The 23,507-nt window shown below is 40.9% G+C and overlaps 1 protein-coding gene across 7 annotated transcripts in view; it reads right to left on the bottom strand.

Annotated features, from left to right (window-relative positions):
* The window catches only part of LOC138753231 (centrosomal protein of 128 kDa), a 539,432-nt gene that overhangs the window by 226,206 nt on the left and 289,719 nt on the right, over nt 1-23,507 (bottom strand). For 4 of the 7 annotated variants that reach the window (XM_069915965.1, XM_069915964.1, XM_069915967.1 and 1 more), the window contains 2 exons: nt 22,556-22,732; nt 12,039-12,098 (listed from right to left, as the gene is read on the bottom strand). In XM_069915965.1, the coding sequence (XP_069772066.1) occupies nt 12,039-12,098; nt 22,556-22,732 (237 nt within the window). Of the gene's footprint in view, nt 1-753; nt 1,202-2,223; nt 2,849-10,191; nt 10,523-12,038; nt 12,099-22,555; nt 22,733-23,507 lie in introns of those variants that run through there. The other 3 variants (XR_011351051.1, XM_069915968.1, XM_069915969.1) reach the window with 3 other exon arrangements.

Genomic DNA, 23,507 nt, shown 5'->3' with positions numbered 1-23,507 from the left:
ATATATCGCATGTATTGTTTGTCTGGATGTGTGCTTGCATGTTTTCGCACCAAGGACAGAAAACTGTTTCGTCGGGTTATACTTGTACCATCAGATGATAATAAACTTGAACTTTCCTTGCTCTCTCTCCAGCACAGCCATATCTTTCCTATAGTATATTGACCAGAACCATGCACAATACTCCAACAATGGATAAAGATGTGTTTTATAAGGTTGTAACATAACATCCCATCTTTAATATTCCACGCCCTGACATTCTTCTGTGTTCCTATCTATTTGCATTGCCATTTTCAAGGAACAATGGAATTGAAGCCCCGTTCATCAGTGTACCTTAGGCTCCTACCATTTTGCTGTGTATTTTCTTCCCATTTGACTTCCCAACTCACACTTTAAGTTCCATCTGATCTAAACGGACTGTAGACTTAACCATCACGTCTCTGATTTGGAAGAAAAGTAGACATCGATGAACTATAGCCTCATATTTATCTGTTGTTAATGTTAGTTCTCTAAGAGACATTTCATTATTGGGGATCGCCAGAGATGAAGATATTTTAATACTGCATAAAGTACTAATCTAGTACAACAAGCAATAGAAGTCACCATTAAAGTTACCATACTGCATTCAGAGGGAAGGAAAGGGCAATAAATACAACTGCAGATTTCAGACCCAAGTTATTAGATGAAGGAACCAGACATTAGATGAAGGAACCAGACGTTAGATGAAGGAACCAGACTTGTTTCCTTTGGAAGCAATTTGAGAAGACTGATTTTATTGGGTCAGATAAAAGCTCCACATGCCAGGGGACATCAGGTGAAGGTTTGTAAGCAAAATTCTTCAAAATAACATCTGTCAAGACGATAAAGGTCAAAGAAGTTATCAGAGATTTTCACCAACACAGGCAGCAAAACATGGGATGCCAGGAGATCATTTCAATGCTTTTCTGGAAAGATGGAATTGCAGAGGTCAATGATGTGGCAGGTAAGTGGGGTCAATCTTGGAGAATGATGCTGGGTCCAATACCCAGTTCCTCGTTTCTAAAAATCTCTTGTCATATGTTTCATGATGCTGCTCTCCGAAGAGATCTGGTTTTGGTTCTCTGCAACCTGCAGCATGATGTGTGAACGTATCGCTTTTGCCTGCACCTTCGCAGGAGATTCTGAAGTCCTCCTCATGCCAACTCCAGTGATATTTGTTCACTGTCTGCAGCAAAAGATAACATTTTTTTTTAAAACTGGTGTTAGATAATATGAAACCATGTGCATTATTGATTAAACTTTTCTCCCTTTTAGGGCCTTCTTTACATTGGAAAGACTGGGCGATCACTTCACTGAGCACCTTCACTCTGTCCACATCAGTTTCAGGGATTTCCCAGCGGCCAACATTTCAGTTCCGCACCCCATCCCTGTGCTGACATGGCCTCATGTGCGACCAAGAGCACTCTGGAAATTGGTTTTCTATCTGGTCACCCTCCAACTGGATCGCCTTCTCCGGTTTCTGCTCGCCCACTTTCCAATCTCCCCCCCTTCCCTTTCTCCTTTGTCTCCTTTCCTCCAGCTCTCCACCCCCTTCCCTCTCCATTCACAGAACCGTCCCTCCTCCTCCCCCTGTTTGCTACTGTGCCCTCCCTCCCTCATCCACCCATTATCTCTTGCCTTTGGGACCATGCCCCTCCCCTGCCTCTATTTTGCTCAGGTGCCTGCTGACATTTTTACATGAAGGGCTCAAGCCTAAAACATTGGTTGTGTATTTTTACTATATAAAATACACTGTTTGACCAGCTGAGTTTCTCCAGCATTGTGTTTTTACTTCAACCACGGTGCCTGGAGACTTTCTTGTTTTACTTAAGAATTTTAATAAAGATGGCATTTGATAAATTCAAGATCTTCTCTATAGGCTTTACCCATTAAGCTCAAAAGTGACTGTTTCTTGAAATGTGCCTTTCAGAAGGTGTTTACTGATCTATCTGGATTTAAAGTACAGTAAAACCCGTTATCCGGGATTCAAGCAGCTGGCAAAAAATTGGTGGAAAATAAATACAGAAGGTAAAATAGACAGAAGTAAAAAATTGGCACACACCTCACTGTTAGTTCACTAATCCACACAACACTCAATCTCAAGCAACCGGAAAATTCACTTATCCAGCATCTACCAATCCCCATGGGTGACGGATACCAAGTTTTTACTGTAATAATTAATATACAGTACTAAATGATTCCACTCACCTGAAGCAGCAGGGTGTCATTCTCCCCAAACTAATGCATTCCTTGGAGCCCCTGCCCTTTGTATTTTTCTTGCTCTGCTTTTCTTCTTTCATTCAAAGGTAATTACGCCTGTTTAGGTTTATCTCCTGTCTCAGATGATCGATCCTTTTCTGAGTATCCATTATCTTTTAACATTTGGCAACTTCTTTTTGAAAATAAAGCAAAGATCATCAATTTTCCCCTTTCACTGCATTCATTGTGTCAGGGCCATGTTCCTCTGCTTTCTTGCAATGGAAAAAGGAAAAGGTAGTTGTAGAAGTGAAAGGGGGAGAGAAGATATGTACAGTGGTCACTGGTTTGTGAGCTGCTCTTGGAAAACCTTGTAACAGGTACTCCCAGTAGACACAATTTGGTAAGGTGATGGATGAATTGCAATCATGGTGCTTTTAGTTCAAGGAAACAAAGAGAAGCTGGAGAGACTCAGTAGGTAAGGCAGCCTTCATGGAGAGAAATGGATAGTCAGCATTTGCATTGCAACCTTTTCTCAAGAAACGGGTGGAAAGCTGTCAGCCATTTGGATTCTTCTTACTGTTCCTACAAAGACCTGTCAAATCTTACCATTGCCAGGATAAGGCCAATCATAAACCTGAGGAGCAACAGATCATAGTGGGTAGTCACAAATCTTCCAATTTCAAGTAGCCTTACCTTGAACAGGTACCGCCATTCCCAGCTGCCACTTACCTGATCCCATTTTCCCAGCCTATTCTAATACTTACTTTTCCCTCAACATCAACTCCACCCTAAGTGGTCTCCTGCCCTCCCTGCTTCTCAACTTCCCCTACCTTCCTTTGACCAGTTTCTATTGTCCCTACCTTTTATGATTACTACCTCCTTTCTCACCTCTTTAAAGGTTAAAACCTTGTGTTTTTGATTCTTAGGTTTTTTTTGCCTATCTCTTTAAGAGGGAGTATTGTTTGTAGTGTTACCCTAGTGACTATGGCATCATATGTCATAATATCCAAGTGGACCAAGAGCTTGTATCTCATTCTTCGACGAAACATGATGGAGATGTGAGCTCGAGACACTTTTCTTTGAATTATAATTTTGTCTTATTTCCTTTTGTATATTTCTTTCAAGTTGAATATCGTTACATCTTTAGATATAGCAAAAATGCTTTATTTATTCATTGTTATAAAAATCTTAATGCAAAGTTATGCAAAATGTTTATCTGTTTTATCAATGAATTAAAGCTACTTAAAGCTGCATCTACAAAGTTTGGTTTATTGGTTTAATAAGATAGTCATTTGGAATATTATCCTCACATTTCCTTGAAGATTACATGTTTTGAAATTAGGATATATATAACCTGGAAAGTGCCATCTATATTTTGATTCAAAGTATAATTGTCAACTTTGTTTGGAAGAAAGGCTCGTAAAGTATGTCTGAAAGAACTAAACTTGTTAAAAGCAAAAAGCATTTAAGCTTTAACAAGAAATCTAGTTTTCTGTTAGAATATGTCTGTCTGATTGCACAGTTTAAAATCAAACCACCCCTTGAAAAACACCTGTAAACTCGAAAGATAAGGTTTGCAGAATCTGCCAGGAAGCCCAGAAATGTTATTGTAAACATTTATTATAAATACCTGATAAGAAAGTTTGTGTACAGAACACAGAGAAATCATCTTAAAGGGAACAAGCAAGATACAAATTTGTTTTCAGGAACCAGGGTAAACCAGGATAAGAGAGACTGCAATGTGAAGAACACAAGATGGAGAAGAAGTCTCCTCAGGCTAAAGACTTCAAGCAAACAGCTCATCTCAAAGAACTGTTGGGTTGTGAGTTGAGCCAGCAAGGCGGACCGACAACACTTGGCAGGAGATTGGAGCCAGCCACCATAGAAGAAGCGGCTTCAAGTACCAAGCAAGAAGAAGACTCCAATAAGCCACTGCAGACCTCATTCGCAGACTTAAAGATTAGTGGAACGGAAACAGATTAATGTACGTTGCAAAGCCCCTCTGGTACTGTATTGAGCGAAATGCTGAAGATAGAGAGTCAATCAGCGGTATCTGAAAGTTCAGATGTGAATCCTGATGATAGTATTTCCAAGATTATGAGCATAGAATGATCTTCAAAATCTTCAAAGGTATTTAGAGCAAGTACAGCTTTGCATGCTTCAAGAATAACAGCTATGCATGCTAAGGCTTAAGCAGACTTGGCTACTATCTGTGCACAACAACAGTGGTCGAAGAAAGGATATGCTTTAGAGGATATAGAAGCTGAAATGAAGAATCAGCAACTGAAGATACAAATGGCTAGTGAAGAACTAAAAAGATTATTGAATAGAGAAAAGAATAGACCTTGAGGAACAATATTCTTTTACAAAGTAAGAGCATTAGTTCGGACTTGTGCAAGATCTTTGTGTAAGATATTTCACTTTGAGTGAAATATTCAAAGAGCTATCACCTAACACTCCAGCTGATTAATGGGTACTGCAGCCACATTAACCGAGTATACTCGAGCAAGAGCCATGGGTGGCGCAACTAGTGCTCAAATGACAATGATCAACCATCTGGAATGAGCTAGCGACATTCAATCTCTTTAGAGCGCACAATATATGAATCTTCCCGAGAGTATTTAAAAAAAGTTCAACCATGCACGTTGATCATACTCAACCAGTGATGTCTCTTCATGTTGCTGAAGAACCAGTGACAAGTCAAGGATCTCCACCAATGTCATCATTTACATACCAAGGATCCCCATCAATGCCATTGTTTACAACTCAAGGTCCTACACCTATGGCACCAGTTCAAGATCCATTTGTTCCATTCTCAACGAAACATAAAATCACAAGGGCCCACATTAACAAGATTCTTTCTTGGTCATCAATAAAATCAGAGGACACAAAAGCTTTATAAGTATATGCACTCTTTCTGAGAGGATGTTGTAACGCAATGGGAAGTAGTTTACATTTGTAAGAGCTGAATTTTCTTGCTAATTTCTTGATTCTTTCTTTTGCTTGGCTTCGCGGACGAAGATTTATGGAGGGGTATGTCCACATCTGCTGCAGGCTCGTTGGTGACTGACAAGTCTGATGCGGGACAGGCAGGCATGGTTGCAGGGGAAAATTGGTGGGTTGGGGTTGGGTGTTGGGTTTTTCCTCCTTTGCCTTTTGTCAGTGAGGTGGGCTCTGCAGTCTTCTTCAAAGGAGGTTGCTGCCCGCCGAACTGTGAGGCGCCAAGATGCACGGTTGGAGGCAAGATCAGCCCACTGGCGGTGGTCAATGTGGCAGGCACCAAGAGATTTCTTTAAGCAGTCCTTGTACCTCTTCTTTGGTGCACCTGTCTCGGTGGCCAATGGAGAGCTCGCCATATAACACGATCTTGGGAAGGCTATGGTCCTCCATTCTGGAGACGTGACCCACCCAGCGCAGTTGGGTCTTCAGCAGCGTGGATTTGATGCTTGTGGACTCTGCCAGCTCGAGTACTTCGATGTTGGTGATGAATTTATAGCAATGAATGTTGAGGATGGAGCTGAGACAGCGCTGATGGAAGCGTTCTAGGAGCCGTAGGTGATGCCGGTAGAGGACCCATGATTCGGAGCCGAACAGGAGCGTGGGTATGACAATGGCACTGTACACGCTGATCTCAACAATGAAGACGCTGTTTACATCCGGTACCGCACGGATGGCAATCTCTTCAATCTGAGGTGCCTGCAAGCTCACACCAAGACACAAGAGCAACTTGTCCGTGAACTACTCTTTGCAGACGATGCCGCTTTAGTTGCCCATTCAGAGCCATCTCTCCAGTGCATGACGTCCTGTTTTGTGGAAACTGCCAAAATGTTTGGCCTGGAAGTCAGCCTGAAGAAAACTGAGGTCCTCCATCAGCCAGCTCCCCACCATGACTACCAGCCCCCCCACATCTCCATCAGGCACACAGAACTCAAAACAGTCAACCAGTTTACCTACCTCGGCTGCACCATTTCATCTGATGCAAGGACAGACAACAGACTTGCCAAGGCAAATAGCGCCTTTAGAAGACTACACAAAAGAGTCTGGAAAAACAATCACCTGAAGAAACACACAAATTTCTTGATTATTGTCAGTAAATTACCTTATTAGATGAAGGATTTATGGAGATCCAAAGTTACAGAGTTTAAGATTCATCCCGGAAGAGACGCCACTTTTGAGGATGTTGTACAATGTTGTGCATGTTAACACTGTACCAGCATTTGGAAATATTGAGGATACTTCAATAGTTCCAAAAGGCGTAAAGAAGTCTAAATCATTGTCTCAACAGAAACCAAAGGGAAGTACCTTTGTTACTGCTGTGTCAGATACAAGCACAAAAAAATAACGAGGAAACAAAAGAAAAGGAAGTTCAAACTGTTCAGGAAAGCTGTTTGTATTGCTTTAGAAAAATGTTCACAATCGGAGAAAAAGTTGTATGACAAGAAATTAAAGAATGGAATACGTTTTGGTTGTTTGTGTAAAGGGCATATCAGCAAACTTGTAATAGGTGACTCAGTTGTGATATATGCAGTTTAAAGCATCCCAAGTTATTGCATACTCAACAAGTAAAGTTGAGAAGGATGTCAAACAACCTGAATCCAAGATTAAAGACACAGCCAAAGAGAATGCTTCAGTTTTGGTTCAGACAAACAGTCTTACTGGGGCCGGTGATAAAACTCTCTCAATAGTTCCTGTGCAGGTTAAAGCTAAAAAAGGAAGCTTCATATTAAAGACCCTTCTCATTTTTTGATCCAGGAAGTACCGCATCATTTTAGACTGTTGAATTAATGAATAAACAATCTTCATGGTAAAAGATCACAAATCTTGTTGAAGACAATGAACGATGAAAAGAACATTGAAGCTAATATAGTTTCAGGTTTACGGATTGCTGGATTGAATAGCAATGAATTTTGCCATCTTCCAAGTGTATATAATCAGAAAACTATGCTTGTGAATAAGAAGAATATTCCATATCAGGATGGTACCAAACAGTGGGATCATCTAAAAAATGTATGCTTACCCATGATTGATGCCAAAATCGAGATGTTAATTGGATTAGATATACCAAAAGCTCTCGAACCTCTAGAAGTAATAAGGAGTCAAAATACTGGGCCTTATGCTGTGAGGACATTGCTTGGATGGACAATTAACGGACCGTTAGGAGGAAAAATGAATAATGATCAGGAGTCATCAAATGTAAATGTCAACAGAATTTCAGTTGTCAAACTTAATGATCTGTGGGAACAACAGTTTAAAATTGATTTCCCTGAATGTCTCAAAGATATTCAAGAACCTTCGAAGGACAAGCAGTTTCTGGATTTGGTTCCAAATTCTGTTAAACATGTTGATGGTCATTAATGTATAGCATTACCCTTGAAGAAAAGGGAAATTTGTACGCCAGACAACAAAATAATTGCAGAACGTATTCAGCGCATGTTGAATTTGAAGAGAAAATTCAAGAGAAATTCTTCTTTTACATCCACAAAAGGAGAATCTACATGTAGTGTTTGACTGTGGAGCATCATTTCAAGGAGTTTCATTGAATTCTCAATTTTTACGAGGTCCAGACTTAATACTTTAATAGGTGTTTTGATAAGATTTTGTAAAGAGCTTATTGTAATTGCTGCAGATATAAAAGCGATGTTTTATCAAGTGAAAGTACCATCTGAAGATCATGATTTTCTATGATTGTTATGGTGGCCTAATGGCAATTACAGTAAAGAAATGATTGAATACAGAATAACAGTTCATCTATCTGGAGCAGCATTGTCACCGAGTTGTGCAAATTTTGCTCTCAGGAAATGTGCTGAAGGTAATGAAGACCAATTTCAAGCTATAAGCATCATCAGAAATAATTTCTATGTTGATAATTGTCTCACTTCAGTGGCTTCAGAAAAAGAAGCAATAGATCTTTATCATGAGTTAAAAGAGATCTGTAATAAAGGAGGTTTCTTCCTTATGAAATGGATTAGCAACAGTCGAGATGTGTTGGCTGTTATTCCTGAGGCAGAAAGAGCAAAGGAGGTAAAACATCTTGATTTGGATTGTGAAGTTCTACCTTGAAAGAATTCTAGGGGGGCCTTGGTGTGTTCAATATGATGTTTGCAAATTCAAAATTGTTTTGAAAGAATGGCCTTTGATGAGATGAGGAACTCTTTCGATTGTAAACTCAATATATGATCCTTTGGGAATATTAGCACCAGAAGCTAAGAAAATTCTGCAAGAATTGTGGAGAAGAAAATTTGGATGGGATGAAACTATACCAGATTCTATCGTACAATATGAATTGGATTGAAAGTGTTAAAATGTTAGAAAGGTTTGAAGTCAACAGGTATTTTAAACCTACAGACTTTGGAATTGCCACATTTGCTCAGTTACACCATTTTGCTGATGTTAGCAAAGGTGGTTTTGGTCCTGTCAGTTAGTTCGTACAGTAAAATAACCAAGAGCGAGTCCATTGTGGATTTGTAATGAGAAAAGCCAAAGTGGCTCTTTTAAAGCCAGTCACCATACCTCGAATGGAATTGACCTGCTGCTGCTATGGCGAGCAAAATAGACACTGTGTTAAGAAGAGTATTATAGATGGAGTTAGCAGATTCTATGTTTTAGACTGATAGTATATCAGTGCTTAAATGAATTAATAACAAAACCTTGAGGCTTTGTACCTTTGTGACGAACAAAATTAATGAGATCGAGAAGGTTTCGAATACTAAACCTGAACAACAACAAATGGCGGATTTTCCACAAGACAGAGTTTCACCTGATGAATCCCCATTTACATACTTGGGAGTTGATTATTTTGGTCCTTTACAAGTAAAGCGAGGAAGGAGAGTTGAAAAACGATACGGAGCTATTTTTACCTGTTTGACTACGAGAGCGATTCATATTGAAGTAGTGTCATCACTTGATACAGACTCTTTTATCATTATTCTTCGATGTTTTAATTACCAGACAAGGTCTAGTAAAGGAATTACGTTCTGATAATGGATCTAACTTTACAGGACTCAACTAGAGTTACGAAAGCAATTCAAAATTGGAATCAACATCAAATTCATGATGCATTACTTCATAAAGAAATTAGTTGGATATTTAACCCACCCACAGGATCACATCGTGGAGGTGTGTGGGAAAGAATGATTAGATCAATCAAGAAAATTCTTAATTCCATTTTGAATCATCAAATACTCAATGATGACAATCTTCAGACAGTATTGTGCAAGATTGAAGCTATTTTAAATAGCCGCCCAATAATGAACATTTCTGTCGATTCAAATGACATCAAGGCACTTCCACTGAATCATCTATTACTTGTTATATCTAAACCTTTAATGCCTCCAGGTCAATTTCAGAAAGAAGATATTTATGTAAGACGCAGATGGAGACAAGTGCAGTTTATTGTGGATTTATTTTGGAAAAGATGGATTAAAGAATATCTTTCATTATTACAAAAACGCAATTTTGTATGCAGAGACATTGTAATTATCATGGATGATTCTGCAACAAGAAATTCTTGGGTGCTGGGGAAAATTGTGGATACAGTTCCAGACAAGAAAGGTTTGGTTTGGCAAGTGCAGATTAAAACCAAGACTGGTTACTTAAATCGACCTATTACTAAAATCTGTCTTTGACAGGAAGCAGAAAGTTTTTATTTCTAATCTTATATTTACTTTGTATCTGTAATAGTAATTATTTTATATTAGCTATTAATGTCTATTATACTAATTAGGGACCAGAATATCCGAGCGGACCAAGGGCTTGCATCTCATTCTTTAACGAACCATGAAGAAGACATGAGCTTGAGATACTTTTCTTTGAATTTGTCTTAATTTCGTCTCATTTCCTTTTGTATACCTCTTTCAAGTTGAATATCATTATGTCTTTAAATAGAGGCAAAAATGCTTTGTTTATTCACCTTTATGAAAATCTTAATGCAAAGTTATGCAAAATGCTTATCTGTTTTATCAATGAATTAAAGCTGCATTACAAAGTTTGGATTATTGGTTTAATAAGATAGTCAGTTGGAATATCGTCCTCACATTTCCTTGAAGATGACACGTTTTGAAATTAGAATGTATTAGAACCTGGAAAGTGTTGTCTTGAATAAGGATCCCAAAGCACTGACTGACTGTAGATGCTGCCTGACCTCCAGCTTCTAATTTTTTTTGCTTAGGATTCCAGCATCTTCCTTTTAGTTGTTACAACTGCACTCATTCAGGTTATGTAGAAACTTTCCACCATGCCATTCACTTGTCGATGAGTTTTGGGAGCAAGTTACTTTCCTTGGTGGATGATCCAGAAAGCACAAAATCTTCTAAAAAAATGTATAGTCCAATCACCACAAAACACAAACTTTAACATGAGATAGAAAAATGTGTAACACCATTTGCCAGCTGGAACAACGTTTATTGCTTAGTCTTGATACCCTAGCACTCTTTAATGTTTTAATTTTAGACAGCACGGTAACAGGCCATTTTGGACCATGAGTCCTTGCCGCCCAATTTACACCCAATTAGCCTATGCCCCGCCTACGTTTGTGTCCCACAATCTTCTTCAGCCATCCTCGGAATGTTAAATCATGCAAGATTCAACCCACTCGGCAGGACATCTGATCAAGAATTTATAAATCACCCTTGCATACAAGTTTAGATTTAAAAACTTGACTTCAGCAATTATCATAATTTTTGGTGATGTGGTTAGTGTCACCAGCAACCTTAGTTCCAATTTGGCGCTGTCCGTAAGGAGTTTGTACGTTCACCCCATGTCCGTGTGGGTTTCCTCCAGTTTCCTCCCACCCTTCAAAACGTACGGGGGACGTATGTTAATTAGGCAGCACTGGCTCGTGTGGACCTGTTACGTATGTCTAAATTTAAATTTAAGATTTAAGAGAAGCCAGATCTAAGACAAGTTGGGATTCATTGTGATGCAGTGTGAAGTAAAAGTAAACCTTTTATAAACTTGATGAGTTATTCTAAATGAGCTTTTGAATAAAGCAGAACTTTTGTAAAAGGCATTTACTGACCTGTCCTTTTCTGATGGAGCCTACTTTACTCATTTTAGATTTACAGAAACAGGTTTTCATGCCTAATTAGTTGTGCAGATGTTTACATTCCAAATGAGCTTTCTCCTGTCCTGTGCTAATTCATTATGACCATCAGTACCTCAGAATCCGACTTTATTGTCATTAATGTGTCACGAAGTGGAAAACTTGTTTCCAATTTGTACCAACTGTGGTCTTGCAACGAGGAAGTCAAAAATCTAGTTACAGAGGCTCAGAGTTTGGAGCTTGTAGACCGGCAATGATGGAATAATGATGTTGAAGGCTGAGCTGCAGTCGATGAAGAGCAGCCATATGTATGAAATGCTGCTTTCTAGATTATTCAGACCTGAGTGGAAAGTCAGTGATATTTGGAGCGATTGTGGGGGTAAGGCAAATTGCAGTGGGTCTAGTCCTTTGCTTAGGTACATGTTAATTCTGGCAATGACCAACCTCCTCTCAATTTCTCATGTACTTCTACAATTTCCAATTGTTCATTGTCATCTGATTGTATGTATAAACAACCTGACCAAGCAGCGCATCTTCGGACCATAGAACAGGCACACATCCACATACAAACGATATATATACATAGTAATCCAAAATAAATATCTAAAAATAACTGGAGCTGGAGTGCCAATGCAATCAGGTGCGCCACCATTTTTTTCATTCATTCCTATTAACATGAATTCAATCAACTTCTGAAGTAGGACAGCACCTCCAAGCCCTTTCAGAAAGTTACCAGCGAAGGGAACCTGAAGTGGTTAATCATTCCGTCACCTTGAATACGTACTTTCATTTCAGCGAGCCATCGATGGGGATCATTTTCTAATCCAGGTGTGAGCGTTATTGCCTGCAAAGAAAATTAGATTGTAGTTTGTTTATTAACAGACAAGATTGTATATGGAAAGAATGATTGTTTAAAAGAAACTATTATCCAGGTAGCAGATTCATACAGTTTATAAATGAAATTAATTAGGTCTATGATTTTCAAACATGAACCCTGATTGATTTTCTGCCAGAGACTTGAAACACAAAGTCTGAGACGCTCGAGCACAGATAGCTTTTCAGGGGTCGCCAGTGCTCAACCTCTCGCCAATTGCAGTTTTACTCACATCATTTTTCATCATTTCATTGTTTCTTTGCAGGAAAGAAATGGGATTTGCAAGTCATTTAGTCACAAATTATTCCAGCTCTGTTGCATTCCATTTGCATTTCAAGAGAAGTGTTACCTTGCTTGCACCATCCCAGTAGTGCAGGCCTGTCCACCCCATGTTCACAACAGTCAGTACTGCAGACAACATAAAGGCACTTGGCGGGGAGTTAGAGGGAAAACGATTGAATCCATGGGGTCCAATGACATGACAAATCAACAGAACATTAGCAGCACATCCGTTCACATTCATCTGGCAACTCACATAGAACAATCTGTCTTTGAAAAGTAATTTTGCTGTTCAAACAGCGACCATTTCATGCACAGCAAGATCACACAACAGCAAATGAGATGAACGACCAGCTGGAAGATGGCTAAAACAGCAGGCTGGAGCCATTTCTGAATAGCAACTGGAATACAACGTTACCTTTAGCTCATTCCACCATTTTTAGTTCCTACATGATCCAGCTTGGAAATTTATTTGAGACACCACAGTGTTAAGCATACCACTGTTGGCAATGAGCATTGCAAGTGCATTTAACTGGGGAACCTTGATGATAAATTGGTGAACGCTTCTAATACAACTATTTCCTAAAAAGTAAAACATTCATTATTGTTAATGTATTGACAGCAAAGTGATATTATATTTTCCAGTCAGAGTTAGTGTTTAATAAATTATTTTCATAGTACATAGAACTTTACAGCACAGTACAGGCCCTTTAGACCACAATGTTGTGCCAACTTATACACCCTGTAAACCGATGCAACAATCTAAACTTTGCCAATCTCACATCCATAATCTTACTTTTTTCTTGCATCCATGTGCCTGGCTGAGTCTTTTAAATGTCCCTATTGTACCACCCTCCACCACCACCCCTGGCAAGTCATTCCAGATAGCCACAACTCTCTGTGTGGGAAAAAAAACTTACCTCTGACCTCTCCCCTAAACTTTACTCCCCTCACCTTAAACAGATGTCCTCTGGTATTTGCTACTGTAGCCTCAGGAAAAGGTGTTGGCTGTCCATCCCATCCATGCCCCTCATAATCTTATAGTCCCCTCTCATCCTTCTTCTCACCAAAGAGAAAAGCCATAACTCCGTTATCCTTACCTCTTAAGACACATTCTCCAATCCAGGCAACACCCTGATAAATTTCCTCTGACCCTCTCCAAAGCTTCCACCTTCTTCTTGTGATCAGAACTGAACACAATACTCCAAGTGTGCTCTCGCTAGAGTTTCATAGAGCAGCAACATTATCTTATGACTCTTGAACGGCCAGCATATTTTAAGCCTTCTTAATTTACCTCATCAACCTACAGATCTATGGATTTGGACCCCGGGGTCACTGTTAAGAAATCTGCCATTAACCATCTTCAAGTTTAACCTTCCAAAATGCATCACTTCACATTTATCTGGATTGAACTCCATCTACCACTTCTCCGCCCAGCCCTACAATCCTGTCTATATCCTGTTGTAACCTACGAACTCCTACTCCACGATCCACAACACCTCCAACCCTTGGGTTTCAGGTGCAATTCAGGAATATTGAATCCTATTAGTCCTGCAATTGTACTTAAGTCGCTCATAATTAAACAATTTGACCAAAATATTGAAATCAGAGTGTTTTGGACATATTTTAATGCAACCGAATCCATTTCTGGGGTAAGAAAAGATCTGTTGAGAACAAATCACAAAATGATACCGTAGTTCAGATTTTGTTTCAGAAAGAGGGTGGCAGTGGAGAGCTCATGTTCAGATTGGAGGCCTGCGACCAGGAATGTGCTGCAGGGATCCATGCCATTGCTTGTAATCGCTATCACCCATTCTCAATGGAGGCCCAACACCCCACTCCCCCTCCCCACACCCCAGGGGTCACAGCCCATTTTAGAAAAAGTCATTCTTTGCAGACGATGCCGCTTTAGTTGCCCATTCAGAGCCAGTTCTTCAGCGCTTGACGTCCTGCTTTGCGGAAACTGCCAAAATGTTTGGCCTGGAAGTCAGCCTGAAGAAAACTGAGGTCCTCCATCAGCCAGCTCCCCACCATGACTACCAGCCCCCCCACATCTCCATCGGGCACACAAAACTCAAAACGGTCAACCAGTTTACCTACCTCGGCTGCACCATTTCACCAGATGCAAGGATCGACAATGAGATAGACAACAGACTCGCCAAGGCAAATAGTGCCTTTGGAAGACTACACAAAAGAGTCTGGAAAAACAACCAACTGAAAAACCTCACAAAGATAAGCGTATACAGAGCCGTTGTCATACCCACACTCCTGTTCGGCTCCGAATCATGGGTCCTCTACCGGCATCACCTACGGCTCCTAGAACGCTTCCACCAGCGTGGTCTCCGCTCCATCCTCAACATCCATTGGAGCGCTTTCATCCCTAACGTCGAAGTACTCGAGATGGCAGAGGTCGACAGCATCGAGTCCACGCTGCTGAAGATCCAGCTGCGCTGGATGGGTCACGTCTCCAGAATGGAGGACCATCGCCTTCCCAAGATCGTGTTATATGGCGAGCTCTCCACTGGCCACCGTGACAGAGGTGCACCAAAGAAAAGGTACAAGGACTGCCTAAAGAAATCTCTTGGTGCCTGCCACATTGACCACCGCCAGTGGGCTGATATCGCCTCAAACCGTGCATCTTGGCGCCTCACAATTTGGCGGGCAGCAACCTCCTTTGAAGAAGACCGCAGAGCCCACCTCACTGACAAAAGTCAAAGGAGGAAAAACCCAACACCCAACCCCAACCAACCAATTTTCCCCTGAAGCCGCTGCAACCGTGTCTGCCTGTCCCACATCGGACTTGTCAGCCACAAACGAGCCTGCAGCTGACGTGGACTTTTACCCCCTCCATAAATCTTCGTCCGCGAAGCCAAGCCAAAGAAGAAGAAGTAATTAAGTATGGAAGAAACCAAAACTTGACTGCTTCACATGTCAGAGGGTGGTGGTGGATGGTTGGTTCTCAGATTGGAAGCCTGTGACTAGTGGTGTGCCTCAGGGATCAGTGTTGGGACCATTGTGGTTTGTTTTATATATCAATGATCTGGATGATAATGTTGTGAATTGGATCAGCGAGTTTGCTGATGACACAGAGATAGGAGGCGCTGTGGACAACGAGGAAGATTTTCAAAGCTTGCAGAGGGATCTGGACCAGCTAAGAGAATGGGCCAAAAAATGGCAGATGGAGTTTAATGCTGACAAATGTGAGGTGATGCATTTTGGAAAAGGAAATCAAGGTAGGAAGTGAACAGTTAATGATAGGGAGTGTGGAGGGCCAGAGAGATCTCGAAATACATAATTCCCTGAAAGTGATGCTGCACGTGGACAGGATTATAAAGAAAGCTTTTGTATCTTAGCCTTTAAAAATCAAAGTATTGAGTATAGGAGTTGGGATGTTATGTTGAAGTTTTTTAAGACACTGGTGAGGCCAAATTTTTGAATATTGTGTGCAATTCTGGATGCCAAACTATAGGAAGGATATCAATAAGATTGAAAGAATGCAGAAAAGATTGACTAGGAAGTTGCCAGATCTTCAGGAGTTGAGTTACAGAGAAAGATTAAATAGGTTAGGACTTTATTCCTTGGAGCGAAGAAGAATGAGGAGAGATATAATAGATTTACAAGATTTTGAGTGGTATAGCCAGAGTGGATACAAACAGGCTTTTTCCACTTAGAATGAGGGGAGATAAATATAGGAGGACATCGTTTTAAACTGAAAGGGGAAAAGTTTAGGGGGAACATTAGGGGGAAGTTCTTCATTCAGAGAGCTGCCATCTGATGTGGTGTGTGGACTCATCGGTTATTTTAAGAATAAATTGGATAGGTATATGGATGGGAGAGGTCTGGAGGGTTATGGAATGGGAGCAGGTCAGTGGGACTAGGAAAAGAAAGTGAGGACTCTGCAGAGGGAGTCTCCACTGAGTTGGTGTGAGTGGAAGTCAGAAACAGGAAGGGAGCTATCACTGTGCTAGGAGTAGTCTCTAGACCCCCAAATAGCCCTCGGGGCACTGAGGAACAGATAAAGCAGGCAGATTTCAGAATTGTGCGGGAAATACAGGGTCAGAGTTATGGGTGATTTCAACTTCCCTAATATTGATTGGTACCTCCTGACTGCAAGAGGGAGGGATGGCAGCTGAATTTGTGAGGTGTGTTTAAGGATTCCTGACACAGTATGTGGACCAGCTAATGAGAGGAGAGCCCATACTGGATCTAGTTCTGGGGAATGAATCTGGTCAGCTGGTGGACCTCTCAGTAGGGGAGCATTTTGGTGAGAGCTTCAACGTAGCTATGGAAAAGGATAAAAACAGTCAAAGTAGGAAAGTGCTTAATTGGGAAAGGGCTAATTATGAAGGGAGGAGGCAGGAACTAGCGAGAGTAAATTGGAAATAGAAAAGCACAGAAGTAATATGGAGGAAGTTTGGGGACCGCATGATGGGTTCAGGATAGGTTGTCCCATTGGGACAAGGTAAAGATGGTAGGAAAAAGGAACCATGGAGGACAAAACAGGTGAGGCAACTAGTCAAAAGGAAGAAAGAAGCGTACATTAGATATAGGAAGGAGGAAACAGGAAGGGCTCATGAGAAGTATATAGCATCCAGGAATGAGCTTAAGAAAGGACTTATGAGAGCTCGAAGGGGGCAATGAGAAGGCCTTGGCATATAGGATTAAGGAGAACCTCAAGGTATCTATGTGTATGTGAAGAACAGAGGGATGACAAGAATGGAGGTGGGGCTGCTAAAGGATAAGGGGAGGAAACGTGCCTGGAGGCAGAGGAAGAAACAATAGGAGGTCCTAAATGAGAAAAGGACCTTGATCAGGCAGAGGTTAGATTAGAACAGGCTTGTGTGCTGACCCCTCAGTCAGAATTGGTGGAGATTAAGGAAGAAGTCTTGGATTTTTTTTAAAAACATCAAGATTGTAAGTCCCTGGGACCAGATGCTATATACCCAAGTTGCTATGGGAAATGAGAGAAGAGATAGCTGGGGCAGTTGCTATGATCTTTGAGTCCTCTTTGCCCACAGGGGAGGTGTCGGAGGATTGTAAAATGACAAATGTAGTCCCCTTAAAGGTAATAGGGAGAATACTGGCAATTCTAGACCAGTGAGTCTTACGTCAGTGGTGTGCAAACTAATGGAGAGGATTCTTAAGGATAGGATCTATAAGCATTTGGAGAAGTCCAGTCTACTCAAGAATAGTCAGCATGGCTTTGTGAAAGGAAGATCAAGATTCATGTCTAATGAGTTTTTTGAGGAGGTAACAAAAGAAGTTGATCAAGGTAGGGTGGTAGATGTAGTCTACGTAGGTTTTAGTAAGGCAATTGACGTTCCCCATGAAGGACTCATTCAGAAAGCCATGAGGAATGGGATCAGTGGAACCTTGGCTGTGTGGATAAAAGATTGGTTTGCAGGAAGAAAGCAGAGTAGTAGTGGAAGGAAAGTATTGAGTCTGGAGGTCAGTGACTAGAGGAGTGCCGCAAGGATCTGATATGGGACCCCTGCTCTTTGTGATTTTTATAAATGACCTGGATGAAGATGCAGAAGGATGGATTAGTAAGTTTGCAGATGACACGAAGGCTAGAGGACTTCTGATGGAGCTGAAGGTGGTCAAAGGTTACAACAGGATAAAGACAGGATGCAGAGATGAGCAGAAAAGTGGCAGATGGAGTTCAATCTGGCTAAATGTGATGTGAACCATTTTGGAAGGATAAAGCAGAAGGCTGAGTACAGAGTTAATGATCAGTTACTTAACAGTGTGGATGAACAGAGGACCTTGGGGTTCAAATCTATATATCCCTCAAGGTTGCCACAAAGGTTGATAGGATAGATAAGAAGGCTTATGCGATGCTGGACTTCATTAATAGGGCGAATGAATAGAGAGCTCATGTTGCAACTACAAATTTCTGGTAAGACCATACTTAAAGAGTATTGCATTCAGTTCTGGTCACCTAATTATAGGAAGGATGTGGAAGTTTATGGAGAGGGTGCAGAGGAGATTTACCAGGATGTTACCTAGAATGGAAAACAAGTCTTATGATGCAAGGTTAGCAGAGCAGGGATTATTCTCTTTGGAGAATAGAATGATGAGAGGAGACTTAACAGAGGTCTACAAGATTATGAGAAGCATAGATAAGGTGGTCAGTCAGCACTTGTTTCCCAGGGCAGGAAGAGAAAACACCAGAGGACATATGTACAAAATTAAGGGAGTAAAGTTTAGGGGAGATATCTGGGGTCAGGTTTTTTTTTTAATGCATAAAGTTGTGGTGGCTTGTATGCCTTGTCAGGGATGGTGGTGGAGGCTGAAACCTTTAGGGCATTTAAGAGTCTCTTAGGCACATGGATGGAGGAAAAATGAAAGATTATGGGGTAGAGAGGGTTTAGTAATGGGTCAAAACAATGTCGAGGGCTGAAGGGCCTGTACTGTGCTGTAGTGTTCTATGTTAGACGGGTACATGAATTGGAAGGGTTTAGAGGGAAATGTGCCAAATGCAGGCAAATGGACTCGCTTGGGCACTTGGGCAGTATAGAAGAGTTGGGCCAAATGGTCATTTTCCCTGCCATGTAACTAAGCATTTCTGCAAATGCTGATTATGTAAGAATTCTGAACTTCACAATAGTTTACAACATTGTGCTGCACAGTGGCCCAATGCATGAGTGTTGTCTACGTAGAGCACCATGTACCATCACAATCGCCATGAACCTTAAACCCAACCTTAAATCCAATTTTTAAAAAAAATCTAGTTAACCCCAATCGCTATTTCATTCTACTGTTTCCATCTCTTTGTTAACTACTCCTGTGCTCTCTAGCCTTTCCCCTCCCTTGCTCGCCACCTCTCCCACTTTCTGTCCAATACGCCCTCTCCTCTCAGCTTGCCCCTTTCCAGTGGGCATGAGGGCAAAACTCGGCATTCAGATAGTGCACCAAAGGAGGGTGGAATATGAATTCTGGACATGAATATTATGCCATAAGAGAGGACTGAGCACCCTCTTGTGGCAAAGGCTGACTGAACATCAGGTGCTCAAACAGAAGAACTTCTGCAGATCGACAGGAAGTCAGTAGACAAAACGCAATTTCTCTACCGGTAGAGTTCACACTCTTTGAATCTAAGAGCTGAAAATGCAAACGTATTGAATAAAAACATCAAATCTATTACTTCAGTCATCATTCACAATCCAGTGCTGCTGATGAGGATAATTTATGGTGGAGCAGGGGATTTGAAAGCTGCTCAGAATAAACATCTGCACATTGAGGAACATACTGCTGCAGAAATGAAAGCAAAAGATTATTTCTAGGATCTGCACTTGTCAAAATTAGAAAATAAATGGCCAAAGTGCTTTGACAGAGAGAAATGAGGAGGGGGAATGGCTGTTTATTGCACAGATGAATCTCTTGGCCAAAACAGTTTATTTTCACAAAAATGAAATTTATTGATACAAGCATAGCAAGGAAAGAATTTTGATATGATTGTTCTATAATGCACTAAACCAGATGACACTGGTGGCTAGCTGGCAAGTGAACCAAGGACTGTCGAGTAGTTGCAGTGCACACAACGGCACAAACACAGTCCAGAGTGACCCTCTACCTTGTCTCCCTGGATTCAGGGACTGATGCAGCATCCGCTCATCACAAGTAACAGAACTTCAGCCAGCAACTGCAAGTTCATGTCCCACCATGGTGAGCTGAGAATATAAAATGCACCTTAGTTCAGTTTTACATTGTAGGAACTGCCTATTGGTTGAGTTATTATGCCAAGCCTCAGTCTCCCTCTCAGGTGCAGGACAGAGAAACCAAGGTCTTGGCCAACATTAATTTTTCAACAATAATTAACAAAACATACTAATCAGTTATTTCTCTTATTGCTGATTGTTCACAGAACATTCTTTGCTTTTTTTCTTTGGCTTGGCTTCGCGGACGAAGATTTATGGAGGGGGTAAAAGTCCACGTCAGCTGCAGGCTCGTTTCTGGCTGACAAGTCCGATTACAGCAGAGAAAACAGGCCCTCAGCCCTTCTAGTCTGTGTTGAACTCTTATTCTGCCCAGTCCCATTGAAGGGCATCCAAATCATAGCCTTCCATACCCCTCCCATTAACGTATATGTCCATATTTTTCTTCAATGTTAAAACTGAGCCCCATTCACCACTTTAGCTGGCAGCTTATTCCATACTCCAACCACTTTTTGTGTGAAGAAGTTCCTTCTAAACTTCTCCCCTTTCACCCTTAACCCACGTCCTCTGGTTTGTATCTCACCTAAGTTCAGTGGAAAAAGCCTACTTATGTTTATCTATACCCATCATAATTTTGTGTACCTCATCAAATCTCTCCTCAATATTCTACGGTCCAGGAAATAAAGTCCTAACAAGTTTAACCTTTTCCTGTAACTCAGTTCCTGAAGCCCTGGCAGCATTCTGGTAAATCTCTTTCAATCTTATTAATATAGTTCCTGTGACCAAAACTGCACACAATCCTCCAAATTTGGCCTCACCAATGTCTTGTACAACTTCACCATAACATCCTAACTCCTACACTCAATATTTTGATTTTTGAAGGCCAATATGCCAAAAGCTCTCTTTACAACCCTATTGACCTGTGATGCCACGTTCAGGGAATTATGTATCTTTATTCCCAGATCCCTCTATTCTATGGTACTCCTTAGTGCCCTACCATTTACCATGTATTTCCTACTTTGGTTTGTCCTTGTAACACCTCACACTCATCTTGTTGTTTGGCATCCGGCTATTTAAATATTAAGTTAGAGTAATTATTAATAGATATTTAATTAATAGACTGTGAATATTTATTATTTATTTTCTTTTCCCCTCCTTTTTTTTCCCTTCGTGGTGACTTAATTAGACCCAATTTGTGGTCGTGTGTTTTACTTACCTGGAAAGCTGCAGCAAGAAAGACTTTAATTTCATCTGAACATTGTATTTGAATGACAATATAGCATCAATCATTCATTCCAATAAATAATGGTAACATTAGTGAAAAATTAGCAAGATAATAGAGATGAATGAGTCTTTATAATATCCATGAGGGAGGTGTGGCTACAAGATGCCAAGGCTGGAACATTAAACCAGAGCACGGTCAAAATAGCAGGACCATTCATGGTGATCATGGCTGATCTGCCCCCACTTCATCTCTTTTGTGTTGGTTTCCAATTACCCTAAATTTACCAATTTTTCAAAAATTCATCCACCTCTTCTCTTCCAGAGTAAACAATCCCAGAGATTCACTGCCCACTGCAGAGAGATGCTCTTGTGCATTAAAGGACATCAATCCAACTTCTTTAGCCCCATGTGGCAAAACAACCCTCTCATCCCAGGAACTAGCTTGGTGATTCTCTTTTAGGTTGCCTTTAAATGCTAGTCTATCTTTTCTTAGGTCTAGGGACCAAAGCTCTGCCCGATAATGGGGGCGTGGTCTCCTTAACACCCTGAAGAATTCGATCTCTATGTGCCATCATCCTTGAAATAAAGACAAACATGGAATTTTCATCTCCAGTGACTTGTTGCATTGGCCTGCACCTTCTTTCAGTGTACAACTTTTAAGAAGACAAACAGGATGGAAAAGCAGAGATGCATAAGAAGTGGAAACTGCAGAAGCTCGGGATGCTGCAGCAACAACCAGTTGGAGGAACCCAGCAGGCCGAACAACATCAATGGGGCAAAAGAAATTGTCAACATTTCAGCCAGGAACCCTACATCAGACTTCATAATTGACCCTGAAGTCAGTATGCATTCCCTAATAAGCCTTCCAAGGTTTATCACAGGATTAAAATTTGGCAAAGGTGATAGCAGAGCAGGTGACACATTCCGAAAACATTGACTGCTGAAGGTATCACCACCAGAAGAAAAATCAGAACAGCACAAGAATCAGAGGAGTGCCACGGGATTCTGCTGAACTATAAGCCTCCCGTTACTCCATGTGTTAATGTGACCGTTGGTGGGTCATGGGTTACAAATTCAAATGAGAACTGAGGAAAGAGTGAAAGGAAATCTCAGAGCGTGTTATATCTCTATCACATCATCAACACAGCCCAAAAAAACACAAGTTTGAAATGAAACACCAGCAAGAGTGCTCATCATGGTAATGGGTGGAGATTATTTTTTTTAAATTCACATTGATTATGAAAAGGCGAAAAATGTTTACATTACTTTGAACTTGTCACCAGCATCCCTGGAGAGGAAATCACATGCAGCCTCAATTTCTTTTCCGATAGCGCAAAGAATCATCTCTTGCTCAGTCTGGATTTTTGTGATCTGATCTTTTAGATTGAATGTCATTTCCTCCAGCTGTCTTGCACACTCTTCACCATTTACTGCCATCTGACCCTGCAGAATGAACGGAAAAGATCAACATTAAAGTTTCTTGCTTAATATAATGGTCAAAAGCACATTGCAGAAAGACACCCAACTCTCCACCTCAGCCTTCCCCAATCCTCCATTCTCCTCCCCACAATCCCCCCCCACCCTCTCAATTCAAAGAGCTACCCCCTCCTCTATCACTTCCAAGCTCTTTTTCTCCTCTGCCTTCCCACCCATATCCACCAATGAAAGGCTCAAGCCTGAAATATCAGTTATGTATTTTTATCTTTGTTCTATAAAGTACAGTGTTAAAGTCCTAACCTGCTGAGTTTTTCCACCATTCAACCACGGTGCCTGCAGATGTTCTTGCTTTACTTTCATCTATTGCTTGTAGCCCTGTGCTCCTTCCTCTGTCCCTCTCCTTACCATTTTATTCAGACCCCTGCCAGCTTTTAAACACTTACCTTGATGAAGGACTCAGGCCCCAAAATGTTGGTTCTGTATCTTTATCTTTGCTATATAAAGAACATTGTGGGATTGCTAAAGTTCTCCAGTATATCTAAGTGAACTACAACCAGAGCGTTTGCAGATTTTCGTGTTTCACAGGAGATTGCAGTTTGAATTTATATTTGTGTGGTTTCCACACACACCAGATGTACTTCTCACTGAAGACACAAGAGACACTATAGTTGCAGGCATCAATGGAAAAAAAAGAATTTCAGGACAGAGCCTTTCATCAAAATTGATTCTTTTTTTTAAAGCTCTTTTCCAGTTTTAATGAAGGTTCATCAAGCTGAAATCT

The sequence above is a fragment of the Narcine bancroftii genome, chromosome 2 (assembly GCF_036971445.1).
Source record: "Narcine bancroftii isolate sNarBan1 chromosome 2, sNarBan1.hap1, whole genome shotgun sequence".
In the NCBI taxonomy this organism is placed as follows: Eukaryota; Metazoa; Chordata; class Chondrichthyes; order Torpediniformes; family Narcinidae; genus Narcine; species Narcine bancroftii.
Note: the sequence above shows the minus strand (reverse complement) of the source record. Positions and strands in the feature narration are given on the sequence as shown.